This window comes from Rhipicephalus microplus, chromosome 8, assembly GCF_043290135.1.
Source record: "Rhipicephalus microplus isolate Deutch F79 chromosome 8, USDA_Rmic, whole genome shotgun sequence".
Taxonomy (NCBI): domain Eukaryota; kingdom Metazoa; phylum Arthropoda; class Arachnida; order Ixodida; family Ixodidae; genus Rhipicephalus; species Rhipicephalus microplus.
The window spans coordinates 39,039,492-39,057,142 of record NC_134707.1 but is presented as its reverse complement, the minus strand read 5'-3'; the positions used below and the strand labels follow the sequence as shown (position 1 = coordinate 39,057,142).

General features: G+C 43.9%; 1 protein-coding gene across 1 annotated transcript; it reads left to right on the top strand.

Moving 5' to 3' along the window:
• The first annotated feature begins 323 nt into the window (after nt 1-323).
• LOC142768470 (uncharacterized) lies at nt 324-11,262 on the top strand. The gene is made up of 4 exons (XM_075870451.1): nt 324-462; nt 5,630-5,924; nt 7,642-7,993; nt 10,473-11,262. Exons 1-4 carry the CDS (start codon nt 394-396, stop codon nt 10,864-10,866), a joined length of 1,110 nt encoding a protein of 369 aa, XP_075726566.1. The 5' UTR covers nt 324-393; the 3' UTR covers nt 10,867-11,262.
• Nucleotides 11,263-17,651: the final 6,389 nt, after the last annotated feature.

The following is a 17,651-nucleotide window of genomic DNA, read 5'->3' as shown; positions in this document are numbered from 1 at the left end:
CCCAAGATAATTAAATCAATTAATTTGATTGTTGCTATCGAAATCAATGCTTCGGGAGAAAGTGTCACTTTTTCTATGAAACACTAAGAAATAACACGACTCATACAGAATGTGTGCAATGCATCTGCTCTCTTTCATTATATTGTAACAGAATACACGTTTTGTTTTTCAACTTTCAGGATACCATGGGACGTCGTAGTGTTATGTTGGGTTACTATAAAGAGCGTGCGCATGCGCACATTGTTTGCCTGTAAGACTCTGGAGACACGTGACTTTTCCCAGACGTGCATAGAAACATCGCTTCTAATATCATAATATCTCTTATTAGAGCCAAGAAGGAACCTGTTTCAAGTGTTCCCAAGCACCTAGGCAGTGTTCGAACTTGGGACCGTAATGGAAACACGTTGCCTTCGAGCCGCGGATGACGAAAGTGCAGAAGCCGCTCGATCCTCAAGACAAGAGGCAAGTACCAACACTACTTTACTTCACATGGGACTTTCTTTTGCACGTTCTTTTTTCTCGCTGGTTCTTGTTGGTCGTTTAGTTTTCTGGTCGCTCTAGTACGCCCTCCATGTTCTGACCTGATATTAACCCATATGTGTGTCCCTAGCTGATTGCTGCCGTAAAATTCAAGTGAGTTTCATGGTTCCAAGATTTTTCCTTCCACAAACTACACGTAGGGGTGCATTCTGGGCACTTAAAGACATTCCTACACTGCCGTCAAGCGGAAAATGCCGAAATAATATGGCCCCTCTTTCACGTTTCTTTTTGTGCACACTGATCAAAATTTTCATTTGTTTGGCATACACAGTTTTATTTTTCACTGGCGTTCAACGTTAGGAGTGGGACGACGTTCGGCGCACACTGATCGTGTTTCCACATTTCCGTAAAATTTTTGTTTCATCTCGTGTCATGCGATTTCATTTCAGTGTAGGCGTTCTAAACAATCGAATGTTAAGCCTCTGAAGTTACAGAAGTTTGTTGGCGGCGTGACGTGTTTATCTGTACTTCTCGTTATTCTGTGTGAGGTATTGTTTTTACAACTCCGACATGACCACTTGCTGACAAGCAGTTGGTTCAGAAGACTGGTAGATAAACGTTAACTACGCGAAAAAGCTGTGAATAGGTCGTCCACCTTCAGGAGCGGTCGAAATCAGACCGCGGGGAAACAATGTACAGCTTGGCGCAAACGCTTCCATATTGCTTGAATTCTGGTGCAGTCACGCGCTGTATAAGCGCTATCGCGCGCGTGTCGACCAGGAGTTGCAACGGTGTCACGCGGCAGAATATTCTTTGAAAAAAGGGTGGTATCATGCAAACTTCACTCAGTCTATCCATCACTCAGTCTATCTTAGGGACCTGTTAGAATACTGAGCATTTTTATCTATCTATCTATCTATCTATCTATCTATCTATCTATCTATCTATCTATCTATCTATCTATCTATCTATCTATCTATCTATCTATCTATCTATCTATCTGTCTATCTATCTATCTATCTATCTATCTATCTATCTATCTGTATAGATAATTACGTTCGGGTGCTTTTGTGCGTGATCACCCCATTAATTTGGCGTGAACCAAAATTAGCGTGGCAGAGTAAGATGGTTTCACGAATATGACGCACTGGTGAAGGCAGGGTAATATCACAATCTTGTCGCGTACGCCATCAAACACTTCGCTCCAGACAGAGGCACATACCTACGGGTGGGTACGTGCCACTGGTATCCGGGTATGTGCCACAAGTGATTGACACTTAGCATCTACCCAGGAACGACGAGAGCACACATATCCGACATAGGTAGCGTTGACCCGAACGCAAAGAATAATCGTCAGGGTACCAGCTGAAATTGAACCCAGACATTCTGCGTGGTAATGAAGCATTTTACCACAGAGCTACGCCAGGTCTCGGAACTATTTTTGAAATAGACGCTAATATTTGTGAAACGTCAATAGTTGTTGCAGTGCAGTCTATCCAATTTTATAAACATTAAGTATGTAATCGTTTGATACAGCCATCACGTCAGGTTAACGTCGATTGTGGTTAGTTTCCATGCGCTGAAGATAATTTACGTAGCAGTGTGAAGAGCCAGCATTTTCGCGAGCATCTGCGCTTCATATCAGCTTCTGGTGTTCCTAATACGCATGTTCCAGTTGGCATCATTGCGCAAGTGCAATCAACTGGGTATATAAACATCGGCAACTCTTCAACCTATGTGTGAACATGCAACATTTGCACATATATTTAGCGTCATTTCATGCCATGTCGCTCAATAAAAAAATTGCAACATGGTCACCTTCCCTCCGCATGCTTCTCATAACGTCGATTCCCGGGTACGTGGTATCTGCCGATTTTTTCGCTGTATCTTGAGCTTGGATAACTGCCGTCGTAGAAAGCTGATCAGCCAAAGTAGTGCCAAGCACCAGCTCAAACACGTCTTTCCCGGCAATTCATAATCACCTGCAGTCATTAGAGCCGATGATGACTACTCTTGATCGCAAGAAATGAAAGGCTCGGAATAAAAAAAAACGGTATAGAGTTCTAAGAGAACTTGTTGTTGGGCTAGTTGGTAGATCATTTCGAAAAGTTAATTAGAGCGCGAAAACTTGAGACAATCACTCACACATGCACACACCCATGCATCAAACACACAGCGCTCACTTCCAACTGATTTATTCATAGCTCGAAGGCTTGAATATATACAGGACACATTGTGCGCACACACACCAAAGAAGGCCAACAGCAACATTATCAAAACGTACAGTTAATCAATGTCATCGCCTTAGAGCGATAAACTGAAGTTCGCTTGGTAACAACGAAATTGAAGGGGCGCTTACACAGTTATCTTTATTTTTTTCAATGAAAAAGGCTTCTAACACTTCACGTGCAGTTTTACTTGCGCTTCTGCCCAGAATCTTTGTTTCAGAAAGTCGTACGTCACAACCACACGAGATGACATGCGCAACCAGGTGCGCATACTTGTCATCTCTTTTCGTTAATTTTTGGGCGTGTTCCCTTAATCGGTCATTAATACACCGTTCGGTTTGGCCAATGTTCACTTTTCCGCCGGATAAGGGTATGGTGTACACAACCCCCATGGAACACTTAACAAAGGCCCTTTCATGCTTCTTCTGACAGCCGCGCTTCTTTCTATCGCACACACTTTGGCACAGTCTTCCAATTTTTTCTGGTGCGGAAAACACCATCGGTACGCCGTGCCTGGCGGCGACTTTCTTAAGGTTGTGCGAGACCTTATGGATATATGGCACAACTTGTGGCCTAATCCTTAAGGGCTGGGTAGCAGTCATCGCTTCCCGTGTTCCACGTTTAAACTTCTGCAGAAGTGATTCAGCAACGGCCGTAATGACCGATCGAGGGAACCCAGCAGCCTCTAGTCGGCTCACCTGATTAAGGAAACTAAGTTTCATGCTGTGTGGGCACGACCTTTTTAGCGCCAATTCTAAGCAAAGAGACGCAACACCCCTCTTCACAATCTTTGAGTGGGCAGAATCGTACAGCAACAGCTGCTTCTCAGCACGAGGATGATAAGACCAACACATATGCTCATCGTTCCACGTGAGGCTTAAGTCTAAAAACTGCAGACAAGCTTCTTGAGGCAATTCGACAGTAAAGGAAAGCCCTCGTCCTAGTCCTATGAAAACGTTTAAAATAAAATCAGGGGATGTAAGGTCCCCTTGTTTATCTAAAAGAATTAAAAAATCGTCAACGTACCTAAAAACCTTTAAAACCTTCCCCCCTTTAAAAGCATTGTCCAAATTCCTATCTACATTTGCTAAAAAAATATCGCAAAGGACCGGGGCGACACAGGAACCAATGCAGAACTGCAGTTTTTAGACTTAAGCCTTAACCCTTATCCTGCGGAAAAGTGAACATTGGCCAAACCGAACGGTGTATTAATGACCGATTAAGGGAACACGCCCAAAAATTAACGAAAAGAGATGACAAGTATGCGCACCTGGTTGCGCATATCATCTCGTGTGGTTGTGACGCACGACTTTCTGAAACAAAGATTCTGGGCAGAAGCGCAAGTAAAACTGCACGTGAAGTGTTAGAAGCCTTTTTCATTGAAAAAAATAAAGATAACGGTGTAAGCGCCCCTTCAATTTCGTTGTTACCAAGCGAACTTCAGTTTATCGCTCTAAGGCGATGACATTGATTTACTGTACGTATTGATAATGTTGCTGTTGGCCTTCTTTGGTGTGTGTGCGCACAATGTGTCCTGTATATATTCAAGCCTTCGAGCTATGAATAAATCAGTTGGAAGTGAGCGCTGTGTGTTTGATGCATGGGTGTATGAGTGTGTGAGTGATTGTGTCAAGTTTTCACGCTCTAATTAACTTTTCGGTATAGAGTTGTCTACAGGAGCGAATGTTGTAGCATGGAACAGCCAACGAGAGAAAAAAATGCGCAATCTTGATTTTCCCCTTTCGAAATCGTGCCACTTCGTCCATAAGACGTTAAACATGTTAACGCTTGTGCGATAACTCTGATATCGTGCGTGATCACCAGGTGGTCGAAATTTCCGGAGCCCTCTACTACGGCGTCTCTCATAATCATATCGTATTTTTGGGACGTTCATACTCACAAATCAATCAGTCAAATCTATGATATCGTGCGCTGCTCTTCAATAAACATAGCATATTCCGATCCTGTTACCAGTTATGCAATTCCCAGTTGTTTCACTTCAAAAAATTTGGTGTCGAAAGATTTGGTCAGTGTGAAGAGAATATTCTTGGCTTTTAAGAGAGAGAGAGAGAGATAATTAGAGAGGAAAGGCAGGGAGGTTAACCAAGCTTGGCTCAGTAGGCTACCCTACACTTGGGGTGGGGGAAAAGGAGAATGATAGAACGGAAAGAGATATTGATATGTGGGGTTTAACGTCCCAAAACCACCATATGATTATGAGAGACGCCGTAGTGGAGGGCTCCGGAAATTTTGACCACCTGGGGTTCTTTAACGTGCACCCAAATCTGAGTACACGGGCCTACAACATTTCCGCCTCCATCAGAAATGCAGCCGCCGCAGCCGGGATACGAACCCGCGACCTGCAGGTCAGCAGCCGAGTGCCTTAGCCACTAGACCACCGCGGCGGGGCAACGTAAAGAGATAGAAAAGAAGAGTAGTAAGAAAGAGAAGCATGACTAGTCAGCTCGAGACTACACAGCACGGTCTCGTGCAGTTCTTTCACAAGCGGTTGTGAAGTCTGGTGCTCCTCTTAAAAAGTACAAGACGGCTTTCGTGGCTTTGCACGTATGGGAAGCCGTCGGCCAAGGTTCCAGCATCTTCTCTTCTGTAAGCGGCCGTGAATCCAGCTAACAAAAATGGCTCTACATCAAGTATACGAAAAGGTGCGCCGTGCACTTGCGTTATTGTACACAACTCGTCCTTAAAAAAGAGTTTGGGACCACAAGGGTGGAAGTAACTTGCATGGTGATTAGATTGCCGATAGACGAAGGCACAAAACGAGAGTGCTCCATCCGTTCTTACTTCAAACATTCCAGCTAGTCTGAATTTCCATCCTTCTGGAAGCGACTTCTTGGCCCAATGTGTTGAGTTTTACTCTCTTACTCTCTCTATTAATGCTCAGCCTGTACCATCTTTCGCAGGATGAACAACGAGAACCGGTGGTCGAAGTCAGCGGCCACATTAAAGTACTTGGCGATCGGCTTGCTGGACAGCAGGAACATGAAGCAAGATCCTCCCGGATCACTGCTGACCCACCCGTAAGCACCGGAGTCGAGACCTTGGCCCATTTAACGATAGGGCAACGTGATGAAACGCCAACGCAAGTACGTGCTCCCCGCGACGTCGAGGTGGCGGTGTGGCCAATCTGCGGCGTCGAGTACCGACTTACCGGGCAGGAAGCATTCGGAGCTCCTGCCAGTGCTGCAGAACACCCACGTTAGGACCTCCACACTTTACCAAACAATTCCCATGCGCTGTCGGAATGATTGCCCGAGAAATGGTGCCTACATAGCTACATAAATCAAATTCTACCAGTGTCTTTTTTTTGTTTTATCGCATATCACTGGAAGCGATATATTAGAGGCCTGTGTGCTTAGATTTTGTTGCGTGTTGAGAATTTCTAGGTTGGCGAGTTGGAGAAGTTTCGGGAACAACCACTACGACATCTGTATTAATTATACCATGTATTTGGGATGCAAAACGTTGAATATTACTAACTACGTGACTTGTGGAGTCTTGTTCAATCTTACCGTGGAGTAAACGTTTATAGTGGTTTGTCGCGATAGTATCCAAGTGGTGAATGCGGCTTGCTGGAATATTATTTAACATCTATGCGAAGCAGGACTTCTTCATATCGTTACTCGGAAAGTTTGATTCGTGTTAGAAAGCAGGTGATTGATGTTAGAAGAACGCGCTCAGAGGTGCACAACACGCGTCTTAGTGAGACCAATCCGGTAGGAAGGTTTGTTAACGAGCCAGTGCTTCATGTTTACGTAGAACACGGCATTGTTGGGCACGTTCTGCGATCGGCACTGCACTGTGTTCTACACGTCGATTGGCACGTTAACCACTTTCCGCCCTATGCCATACTGGCCGCAGCCGTTAGTCAAATGGCCAACACTCATGAATGGCAGACGTGAAGATATCATCTATGGAAGACGTCGAGCTAAACAACATTGCGTAGTTTGCCAACGTTCACTGAGCAGCAATGTGTGACGCGTTACATGGGAATTTCGAACGCGGGATAGAACATGTGCGTTGCGTCTACTAAACAATCATAAGCTGCATAAAAGTAGGCATAGTTATAAACGGAGAAAGGCGTAGTTATAAACAGAAACAGAAAAAAATGAACATCATGCTGCATTCCACAATTCATTGTCATCTCCCTGACATTCAAGAATAAAATATTCAATGTGTCACTGAGATATTCTCTTAATAGGCTTTTCAATGCGAAGTGTTTGTCATTTACTGTTGCCAAAGTTTCTGCCATCTGATTGATGTTGACGACGCAGATAGAGATAACAACGCTTCTGGCGCACTACACGGCCAATTTTGGTTCAAGTTTGAGTGACAGGCGTCCTGTTATAACCTGAAAGATTCCTCCAAGTGATATACGCTCCGTTGGTTGAATACATGTCGAGGGCTTGGTTCTGCTGAACTCGTGTATATGTATCTGCCCTAGCTTCTTAGCAATTGTTTTGAATGCCTCGGAGCGTTTTTTTAAAGGGGCCCTGAAACACTTTTTTTGAGTAACCATCGAATTATTTCACTCCAAAAGCGTATTACCTCATAACCGTAATGCTTCTAGAATTTCAAGAATCCGTCCAGTACGAGCGGAGTTACTAGGATTTGTCACACGCTAAAATCGCATTCTCTCTTCTCCCGTCCCGACAAAAGCGCTGGGAGCTAAGCAGGGAGAGATGGGAGGGGCAAACAAAAAAACGTCACGCGTGCATCGTGACCTTGAGCACTTCTTTTCTGTTCTAAACTCAGCCTGAAGTCGTAGAGCCTGTTTTGCCATATAAGCATTTGTTAGCAAAATGAAACAACAGTGGGCATGCATTTCAGTTAATTCACATGTGCTATGATTGCATGCCCCCTATTGTAAAGAACTTCATTGTTGCTACAATAAAAAACCTTCATTCATTCGCAGTTCACTTGGCTGAATGGGAGACACTCATGATGACAGCATTGACCATGCACCAATGTATCTACCGCTTGAATTTGTTGATATACGCTGCCCCCCGCTTTCACGGGTGCTTCTACCAGGAATTCAGTTTGGAAGATAGGGTCGCGATGGTCCTTGTTCAAGTGCCAGCGATGGAAGACCCCTGCAATGAATTCCTGCTACCCTACCTGAGCTATTTGTGCCGAATGAGGAATCTACAACAGACTTCATCAGTCATTTACCAAAATCCTTACTCGCATCCTGACTATGTTTTCAATGGAAAAGAGATCAATCCAGTCGTAGATGAAGAAGGACTTCCAGAATTCAATGACATCAGGTACTTCCTTGACATTTTTTTTCTTTTTCTAATTACCTGCATTTAAAGAAATAGATTTTATGAGAACTCGCGGGCAAAAATAATAAAATCCTGTAGGTCATCTTCATGTAGAGAAATGCTAGCAGGATGGTATCTGCAATTGCTGGAGTTTTGTAATTCTGTCCATGCTGTTGCAACTTGAATAGAGATAAGAAGGCACCGGTAGTCATCTATAATACATCCAAGAGCCGTTGTAGCACATTTCACTCCCACTAAAGTCAGAACGCCCGTTCGCGTTCCCTTGTACTACAACACTGTGGCCATTTGGACCGTTTGACAAATGTATACAGTAAACAATCAGTGAGAAGATAACGGACAGGATAATGACGGACAAGGCTCTGACTTCAGCACACAATCCTTATGCACCTTCCGAACGGTTCCAGACCACCTGTTCAAAAATATTTTATAATCTACTGACGAATACACTAAAACGTCTCCACTGAAGTCAATATGCTCTTCAGTCTATTGTTGTTTTAGAGCCTTAGTTGTGTTCAACAGAAGTCATACGCGTGAGCTGTTCTATGTAGTTGCGATAGATAAAACATTTAAACTCCTATTTTCACATTCAAATAACTGTGTTCTCTAATGAATATTTAGAGGGGAAAATAATTAGAAGCGTACCAGATAATTTGCAACTCTAATTAGGTGTACGAATTACTTTTTATATTATAATTAGAAAAACTAACTTTCCGAAAGAACACCACGTCATGTAGACGTCACGCAGCTTTCTAAACTCTCAATACAAATGACAAAAACGGAATACGCTTCGCCACAAGAAATGCTTCCTCCAGAGATCCGATTTTGGACGCTCATCTCGGAAGGCGAGCATAAACTCTAATCATAGAAGCACCTAAATGAAGTTTACCGCGGCCGCCCACCTGACGTACTTCAGATCGCCTTCCCTGCACCATTCTTCAAACCCATCATAAAATACATACGCAAGTTGGAATGTGTCAAGTTCCTTTAAAAATCCCTGTTAGGTACATTTCGCCCACATTCGTTCTCCTAACGCGGGGAATGTGCTGGCGGGAATGTGCTGACGCTGAAATTTGAACCCGTACCCACAAGCTCCGAAGGCGAGTGTCTTCACCACTAAGCTACATATGCATGCTTCAACAAAGGAATTAACTGTACAGTACATCTAAACTACATAAATGTGCCTCTTTCTACAAAAGAAATGCAGAAAAACCACACTTTGTAGTCATTCTTCACTTTTCTCTGTTTTAAGAAATTAAATGTCCCCAGCGAGACATTATGTAGAGCGGATGTGGAAAATTGCAGAAATTAATAAAGTTTCTTTTTTTGCAAAAAATTGATGCCAGACTTAGGTATTCATTTTCTTCCTGAGGAGGCTATTACATGTCTTAAAAAAAGAGTAAAAGCGAGGATGGGCATGCTATCTAGTGGTTGTTCGTACTATTTCTTGCTGGGCCGCGAAAATGCTTCAGTGGACACTCTTTATGTAGTATATTTCTCTATACGCTGTTCTTCAAAAAAACAACCTTTTTCTTCTTCCGTTTTTGATACTTGCGCTCTACCTACCTTAATCGTTTGTTATAAAGTAATGGGTGCGTAATGTGTTCTATTTACATCTAATTATTCTGCCTTTATTTAGCCATAAACAACCCATCACATTTTCCGTCATGCTGTTCCAGTACACGAGATGGATCATCGCATATGGCATCTGCCCTCATTTTCTGAGAATATGCATTCGAATATGTCACAGAAGGGAAACTTACTCTTGATGTTTTTCTTCGCTATTTCTATGTGCACACTACGTGGCACACAAACTACAGGCGATGATTTCAAACAAAATGTTCACTTAAGCAGTTTCGCTGTTCGATGTATTCTTCGACTCCTCTTTCGCAGACCGTACAAATATGTTAGCAGAATTTTCGCACATTAAATTTCGAAGTATGAAATGGAAGACTCATTCTTGCAGGATATTACTCTGCAAATAAAGTGCGTTGGAATTTTATAGAGAGACAGTCCTTATTAAAAAAAAACAGAGATACTTGCCAGCATCTGTTTATCAATGGCATGCTACTCTGTATAAAAATGGAGAACGGAACTAAAAGATTTCAGAAAACAGGGAAAATACGAGAAAAAAAAAGTAGCGATCAAGTGAACCTGATAAAACTATTTACAATAAGGGTATCAGGAGAGTATTGGCTATCCTACGTGAGATATCTTATCGTTAGATCATGCCGACAATGCTAATTTCAGATAAAACCCAAAATATTGCGCAAAGTGTAGTAATTTCGTTTTGCTTTTATTGTATGTTGAGAAACCGAGGCGGAACGTCACAGCTGGGAGCTTTGTTTTCCCCCGGGAGGTCTCCGTAGGAAACCTTTCCTCGGAAGGTGTCAGCTGTACTGCCTGACATTGTTAGCAGTCAAATGCCATGAAGTAACACGTTCGCTTTCTATATTCCTCGCAGGTTTATACGGATATTGAAAACGACGATGGAAATTCCATTTCTCCAAGAGATTGAAATATACTTCGTCAACTCTGCGTCAACAGTACCTTCGGTGACACGGGAGTTTTCGCTGCAGCTGACCCGCCGTGGTTCTTCCCAGCTTCGTAGTTTCACGTACGAAGTCGATAGAAGCTTAGCTGAAAGCCTGGAATGCGAATGTCAGTATACTATCGACCGTACTACACCAGTCGGTAGTGGCAGGGCTGTACCACTTCCCGGAATCCCCGCACACCCAGAAGGGGCTGGTTCTGCGACCGACTCGGAGCGGTGCCTAATTACATGTACGCAACATCCGTGGCCACACAATTACGTTATCAATGTTGAAGCAAGGGTGCGCACGCCCGTAAAAATTTAGCTTCATTTGTTCAAAAGTAAACCCGGGGAAAGGTAAAGAGCATTCACCTTTTATATAATTCCCAACGTTGGGCACTGCGACCCTACTGCTTTCACTACGTATCGTGAAACTGACATGGCGAAAGCGCGTGGAGGAGACGTCCTCGAAAAATATCCATCTGGTGTTTGTGCGCTTTCTCGTTCAATGTTCGATAGGATTTTTCTTTCGGTTGGGAAGCAATCCTGCAGCATTGCTTCTGACTGTGTCATTACCACGCCAAGCAATAACGCATATGCAATTTTAATGGCATGCACGTAGAACATCAACTCAGGAAACCACTCACTGGTCGATGGAGCTGCTTGTACATGCCCAGTGTTATTAAATAGATGGTTGCCTTTCTTTTGGCGCTCCTCTTCAGTACGTGTCATTTCTAAAAAAACGAAAACATATTACAAATGGTTACGATCACCACGACACACTGAGCAGAACACATTCTAAGCAGTGGCCGCAGCTTTGCACGTCCACATGAAAATCGCTCCCATACATCACACGGAAGACGATGACTGCAATATAAACAATTATTACGTTGAGAAACGTTGTCAGAGTGCCGGAATCTTGCACGACATGACCACGGTTTTAAGGGGGCATTTATTTCAATATTGTTATACAGCCACGGTTGCATAGATTGCTGGTTTTAGAAATTACCTTCTTTTATTCACCCTTCATGTTCATTATAGTTATTAGGCTCACACATATATTCAGTGTTTTTACAATGTATGGTTTTCATACTTTATTGCTTTAAATTTATATATTGCAGCGATTTCACCTTTGTTGTTGTGCGTATTTATTTAGACAACACAATTGAAAATTTTTTTGTCTATTCTAACGTATGTTCGGCAGAAGCCCGTAGACCTTCGACTGACTGTGCCATGTGTTTCTTTTTTTTTTGATGGTATTTGTTTGCACTTACTCAACAATCAGGTGCACCGTTGAACATCTGCGAATCCCGGTATTTCTTCATTGGCTCTCCAAGCTCCAGGCTTAGCACCGGTTTTCCTATTCAGCCGGCCGCGTCCCTTCGCATTGTAGGTATTTCATACAACCACTACGGCATTTGCGCATCTGTTTGGTTAAACGCTCTCGAAGAAGTAATACTGAAAATTCAGGATGCACGGGATTTTGACTTCCCGCTTCTTGAGCTGAGCTACCTTGCGCAGACTGTATTTTGCTGTCGCATTTGGTACCTTTCTCACGTCGTGCAACCATCTTTACGTATCGTGTGATCACTGCAGTCTGCTTTGTGTTCCTTTTTTTTTGGTCAGGCGGTACTGGGTTGGTCTCGCGCGCGGCACTGGGACAGCAGCGTTCTCAGGGAGGCTTTGCTTTCTCTTCAGTGTCCATACGGTGTCAGCTGCTGGCACTGCGCTTCCTTTTGCGCCTAGTGCAGGGGGAGGAATCTCCCGCACAAACGCTTGCATATTACTTTCTGGGTACTCACCTTCGGCATTTCATGCCTAATGTGCAACTTAACAGGGGGCCCCAGTCAGTAACACTTCCTGCGTTTTATGCAACAAGTGTTGCATTTTTTCGCCATGTCAAGTCGAGCTGTCCTGGCATAGATGTTTTGAACAACACCATAGTTGAGACAACTGCTGCTTTGTGGCTTCCTTAAGTCCCGCCAGCCAGACGGGTGTCTTGGAGCACGTTAACGGCTTTTTTTCTGCCTGGACACCTCCGGGACTTCATGTGGCGCGTGGGTTGGGGTGTGCTTCCCACTCTCGACCACCTCGAAAGGTGGAGAATGGTCCTGTCAGCAACATGTCTGAACTGCTCCCTTAGGGAAACAAATCAGCATTTTCTGAGGCATTGTGTCATTGCTCACGTTTTTCGGAGAGCCGTACATGCCAGATTTCGCTGCCTCAGAGTAAATCGCTTCGTTTCTTCTGGGCGTTGTTCGCGAGGCCACTTCGCTTGTCTTCTCATTGTTGCCGACTCTTTCTGCCTCTGGCGCAATCGCTGCGAGGTGGTTGCAGCGGGCCACCGCCGCCGCACGCTCTACCCGATCCTAGAACGATTGTACTTGGAGCTACTGTCTGTTTTGTCGGAGGACCTCTTCTTCCTCGGTGAAGACGAATTTCTTCGGCACTGGTCTTGCCCTTTTGTGTCGGTCTGTGACAGATGAGTGAGACATGTCTTTCGGCCGGCCTGGTATTGGTAGGCTGATGTGTCGATGCGCCAGCGGAAATTGCATGCCAACATGTAAATATGCAAATTGTACATATTTATGTTTCATTTGTGTCTCGTCTTTACCTGCAAATACTTTTTGTGGCTGTGTTTGTGTGAATCATCGAATATACATGTTCTTTTAAGATCATCTCATATTCAGGTTCATGTAAATGACGTCTGTTTTGTCATCATCGTTAGAGTATGTCTAAGAAGGAAATGTTCTGTTGAGTGTTATTGATATTTGTGGCAATAATTTTTTTCTAAACAAAACAGGGGCTGCGCTGCATGCCAAGCTCCATATCAGGGGCGTAGCCAGAACTTTTTTACAGCGAAAGCTATTATGAGATCAATTTTCGTGTCAAGCGCAGTTGTTGTCCGCCGCCGCCGCCACCGCTGGTGTGCGTGACCACATCAAGCGAAATTGGACAGAAAACCTTGCACCAATGACACAGTGTTGCTTGAACCCGGGTGCGCTGGGCGCCAGCACAATGAGTTACGCCAGTGCTAGTAACCTGTTGTCAAACTTGCCTTAGGCAGGCATGGCCTAGCACCAATGACACAGTTGGGCTTGAAACCGGGTCCACTGGGTGCCTGCCTAGTATTCTACCACTGAACTACACCGTTGCTTAACTGCAACTTGTTCTCAAACTTGCCTCAGGAGGGCTTGATGTCGGGAAAGCTGACCCGTTAATACGACTTATAAAGCGTTTTACAACATCGAAAAGATAACCAGTTGCCGCACATTGCGCATAGCGTAACAAGTGGGCCGTCGAATGCTCCAAACCATCACAAAATTGTGTACTTGTTTCCCTTTTAATTGTGGCACATACCCACTTCAGCCATAATTCCTCATCGTCGTCAGCCACTACATAGACAATCGGCACATAATTCCTTGCAAGTGTTTAGCGGATACTACGCTTCTCATGAGACTGACGAAAAATAGCATAGCGAATGCTGGCCTACTACCCAGAAGTTTATTATTAATGCCCTAGAGGGTACAAAGCAAGTGTGTTTGCAGTAGTCACCCAATGAATGTTTTGAAAAGGCTCCGAAAGACTACTCTTCTAGCTTTCGCTGTGACTGTCCTGCGCCTACCCCGCAGGCCTGGTGCTTTTTTCTTCTGGGGAGGGGTCACACCGACCTGACGGGGGCGGGGGGGGGGGGCAAAGGCATGAGCTTTCCTTTGTGACGTCACTATCATCAGCAGTTTGAGCAGATTATCTAAACGCAGATCAAAGTTGTGAGGCTTCCCCCTCTCCCTATGCGTATGCTTCCGAAGAGAGTAGGTAAAAGTAAAGTCATGACCATCATCATTATTATTAGCTTGACTACACCCACTGCAGGGCAAAGACCTCTCTCATGTTCTGACAGTCAACCCGGTCTTGTGCTTTCTGCTGTCACGTTGTACTTGCGAATTTGTTAATTTCATCAGCGTACCTAACATTCTGTGTCGTCTTCTAGCCTTTTCGTTCTCTGGGAAATTCAGTCAGTTCCCTCAATGACCACTAGTTATCTTGCCAACGTGCAACGTTCCTAGCCCATGTTCATTTCTTCTTGATTTCAACTATGATATCCTGAACCGGGTTTCTTACCTTACCCACTCTGCTTTCTTCTTGTCCCTTATGGTTTTCCTTTCCATCGCTCACTGCGTTGTCTTCAATTTAAGCTTATCTCTGTTTGTAAGCTTCCAGGTTTCTCCTCTGTAGTTAACTACCAGCTAGATGCAGCTGTCATATACCTTCCTCTTTAGGGTTAGTCGCAGATTGTCCTTCATGAGCGCAGAATGCTTGCCAAATGTGATCCAGCCCATCCTGATTCTTCTAGTTGTTTCACTCACATGCTTCGGTTCCATGATTACTACCTGTCCTGACTAGGCATATTTCTTTGCAACTTTCAGCATCTCGCTACCTCTCGCAAAGAAGTGCTTTCTTCCTAGACTATTGCACATTGCACATTACTCTAGTTTTGTGCACATTGATTTTCAGACCTGATCTGCTGCTTTCTATGTCCAGTTCAGTAATCATAAGCTTTAATTCACCTCCTAAGTTACTCATTCAGGCATGTCATCAGTGAATCGAAGGGTACTAAGATACTCTCCATTAACTCTTATCCCTAGCCCCGCCTCGAGGAATTCATCTGCTAACACGCAGGTCCCGTCATCGAAGCCCGGCTTGGGCGGTTGTATTTTCGAAGGAGGAGGAAATGCTGAAGGCCCGTGTGCTCAGATTTAGAAGCACGTTGAGGAATCCTAAATGGTCTAAATTTCCGGAGCCCTCCACTACGGCGTTTTATAATCATATGATGGTTTTTATACGTTAAGTTCCACAATCAACTCTTATCCTTACCTTTTCCCCATCTAGGGCATTGAAAACCTTTTGTAAACACGCGGTGAATAGCATCGGAAAGGTCGTGTCTCCCTGCCTTACACCTTTCTTTATTCAATTCTGTCGCTTTCTTTATGAAGAACTAAGGTGACTGTGGATTCACCGTACATTTTTCCCCCGTTATGTTTATGCAGCATTTGTCAATGCATTCATTCTGTTGTGCCTGCATCGCTGCTGATATCTCGACTGAGTCAAACGCCTTTTCGTAATTTATGAAAGCTATGTATAGATATAGGTTGGTTGTATTCCGCGCATGTCTCTATTACGTGATATATAGTAGAAATTTGGTCTAGTGTGGAGTCACCTGTACGAAATTCTGCTTAATCCTTTGGTTGATTGAATTCGAAAGTCACCTTAATTCTATTAGCCATTCTTTTTGTAAATAGTCTACAGAGGACGGACCGTAAGCTGATCGACCCGTAATTTTTTAAGTCCTTGGCGTCTCATTTATGAAGGATTAAACTGATGTTGACGTTTTAAATGCGAAGCATTTCTTAGTGAACTTTCGTGACTTTAAGCGTTTCTATCTATCTATCTATCTATCTATCTATCTATCTATCTATCTATCTATCTATCTATCTATCTATCTATCTATCTATCTATCTATCTATCTATCTATCTATCTATCTATCTATCTATCTATCTATCTATCTAACTATCTATCTATCTATCTATCTATCTATCTATCTATCTATCTATCTATCTATCTATCTATCTATCTATCTATCTATCTATCTATCTATCTATCTATCTATCTATCTAGCCGCCTACGACTTTCAGCTCTCCTGGCCATTTTGATAATGGTATCAATACCAAACTTGGTATGGCATAACATGACTGTATTGAGAACACATTTGACTAGCCATAACATGAAAATCCTGACTTGTATGTCATGAATGCCATGATTTACAATTCACGGTCCTGCAGCTCTTGTGGTGGTTTCGTTCCCATGGCATCTTGCAACACTGATATTATATGACATAATTGCATGGCAAAACACAAGCGACAGACCCTAACATAAAAATAATGACATGCGCGTCATGTAACAACATGACAACTTTCCAAGCTCAAGATGTGCTCGCGGCCATTTCGCTTGCGTCACATATACCAAATTTGGTATTACGGTACGTGAATAAATGACGAATCTATGTAACTGATGCAAACATGATAATCACGAGATGTGTGTCATGTAACAAAATGACTACATGTATCGCTCATGATGCGCTGGCAGCCTTCACTAGCTTCACATATACCAAATTTGTATTACGGGACGTCTATAGATGATGAAGGTATGTGACTGGTGCAAACACGATAATCATGAGATGCGTGTCATGTGAGAACATGACTACACGCCACAATCAAGGCGCCAATACATTTCAACGTAAGGCGTTGTGCGTGCTCACCGGTGTTTATTTCGTCGCGTTACGCCGGCGTTGCCACGCCAGGCACCGGTCCTGTCATATACTCGCAGGCGCGCGTCGCGCGTCGCGCTGCGTTGCTTTGACGCATGCAGGTTTCAGCGCGTCCGGCGTCCCTCTGTCATGAAAAGAGGGAGACGCAGTGTTGTCTGGGTAACGCATCGGCGTGCAATGCAGCTTGTCGCGTTTTGCTCTGGTTGCTGTCGGGTCAGGCCGACGGACGCTGGTCGGCCCTAGCGTCAGACTATAGAGTGCTCGCGTTTTGCTGACGTAGCGTTGCTGTGCCCAGCGTGCGCGCGCGTAAACACTATGTAGGAGTATATTGGGCCCTTCATGATGTGCTCGTGGTCGTTTGGCCAGCTCCACATATAACGAGTTTGGTGTTACGTGACGTCAATGGACGACGAAGTATACAACTTGTGCAAGCATGATAATCCTGACACGCGTGTCATGCAAGGAAATGACAACATACCACGCTCATAGCGTGCTTGTGGCCGCTTCGCTAGCTCCACATATACTAAATTTTGTATCACGTGACGCGAATAGACGAAGAAGGTAAACTACACATCCAAACATGATAATCATAACACGGAAGGCATGTACGGCATCATTTACCTCCACCTCGAAGCGTGGAGCTCATTTTAAAGTTACTTATCAACATTTCGCCATCATGCTTCACATATCATAAATTCACTGTACGTGGGATCTGCCAATTTTTTTTAGTAAACAATTCCCAGTAAGATACAGTAAAGACGGGAAGACGGACCCTTTGGAGCGA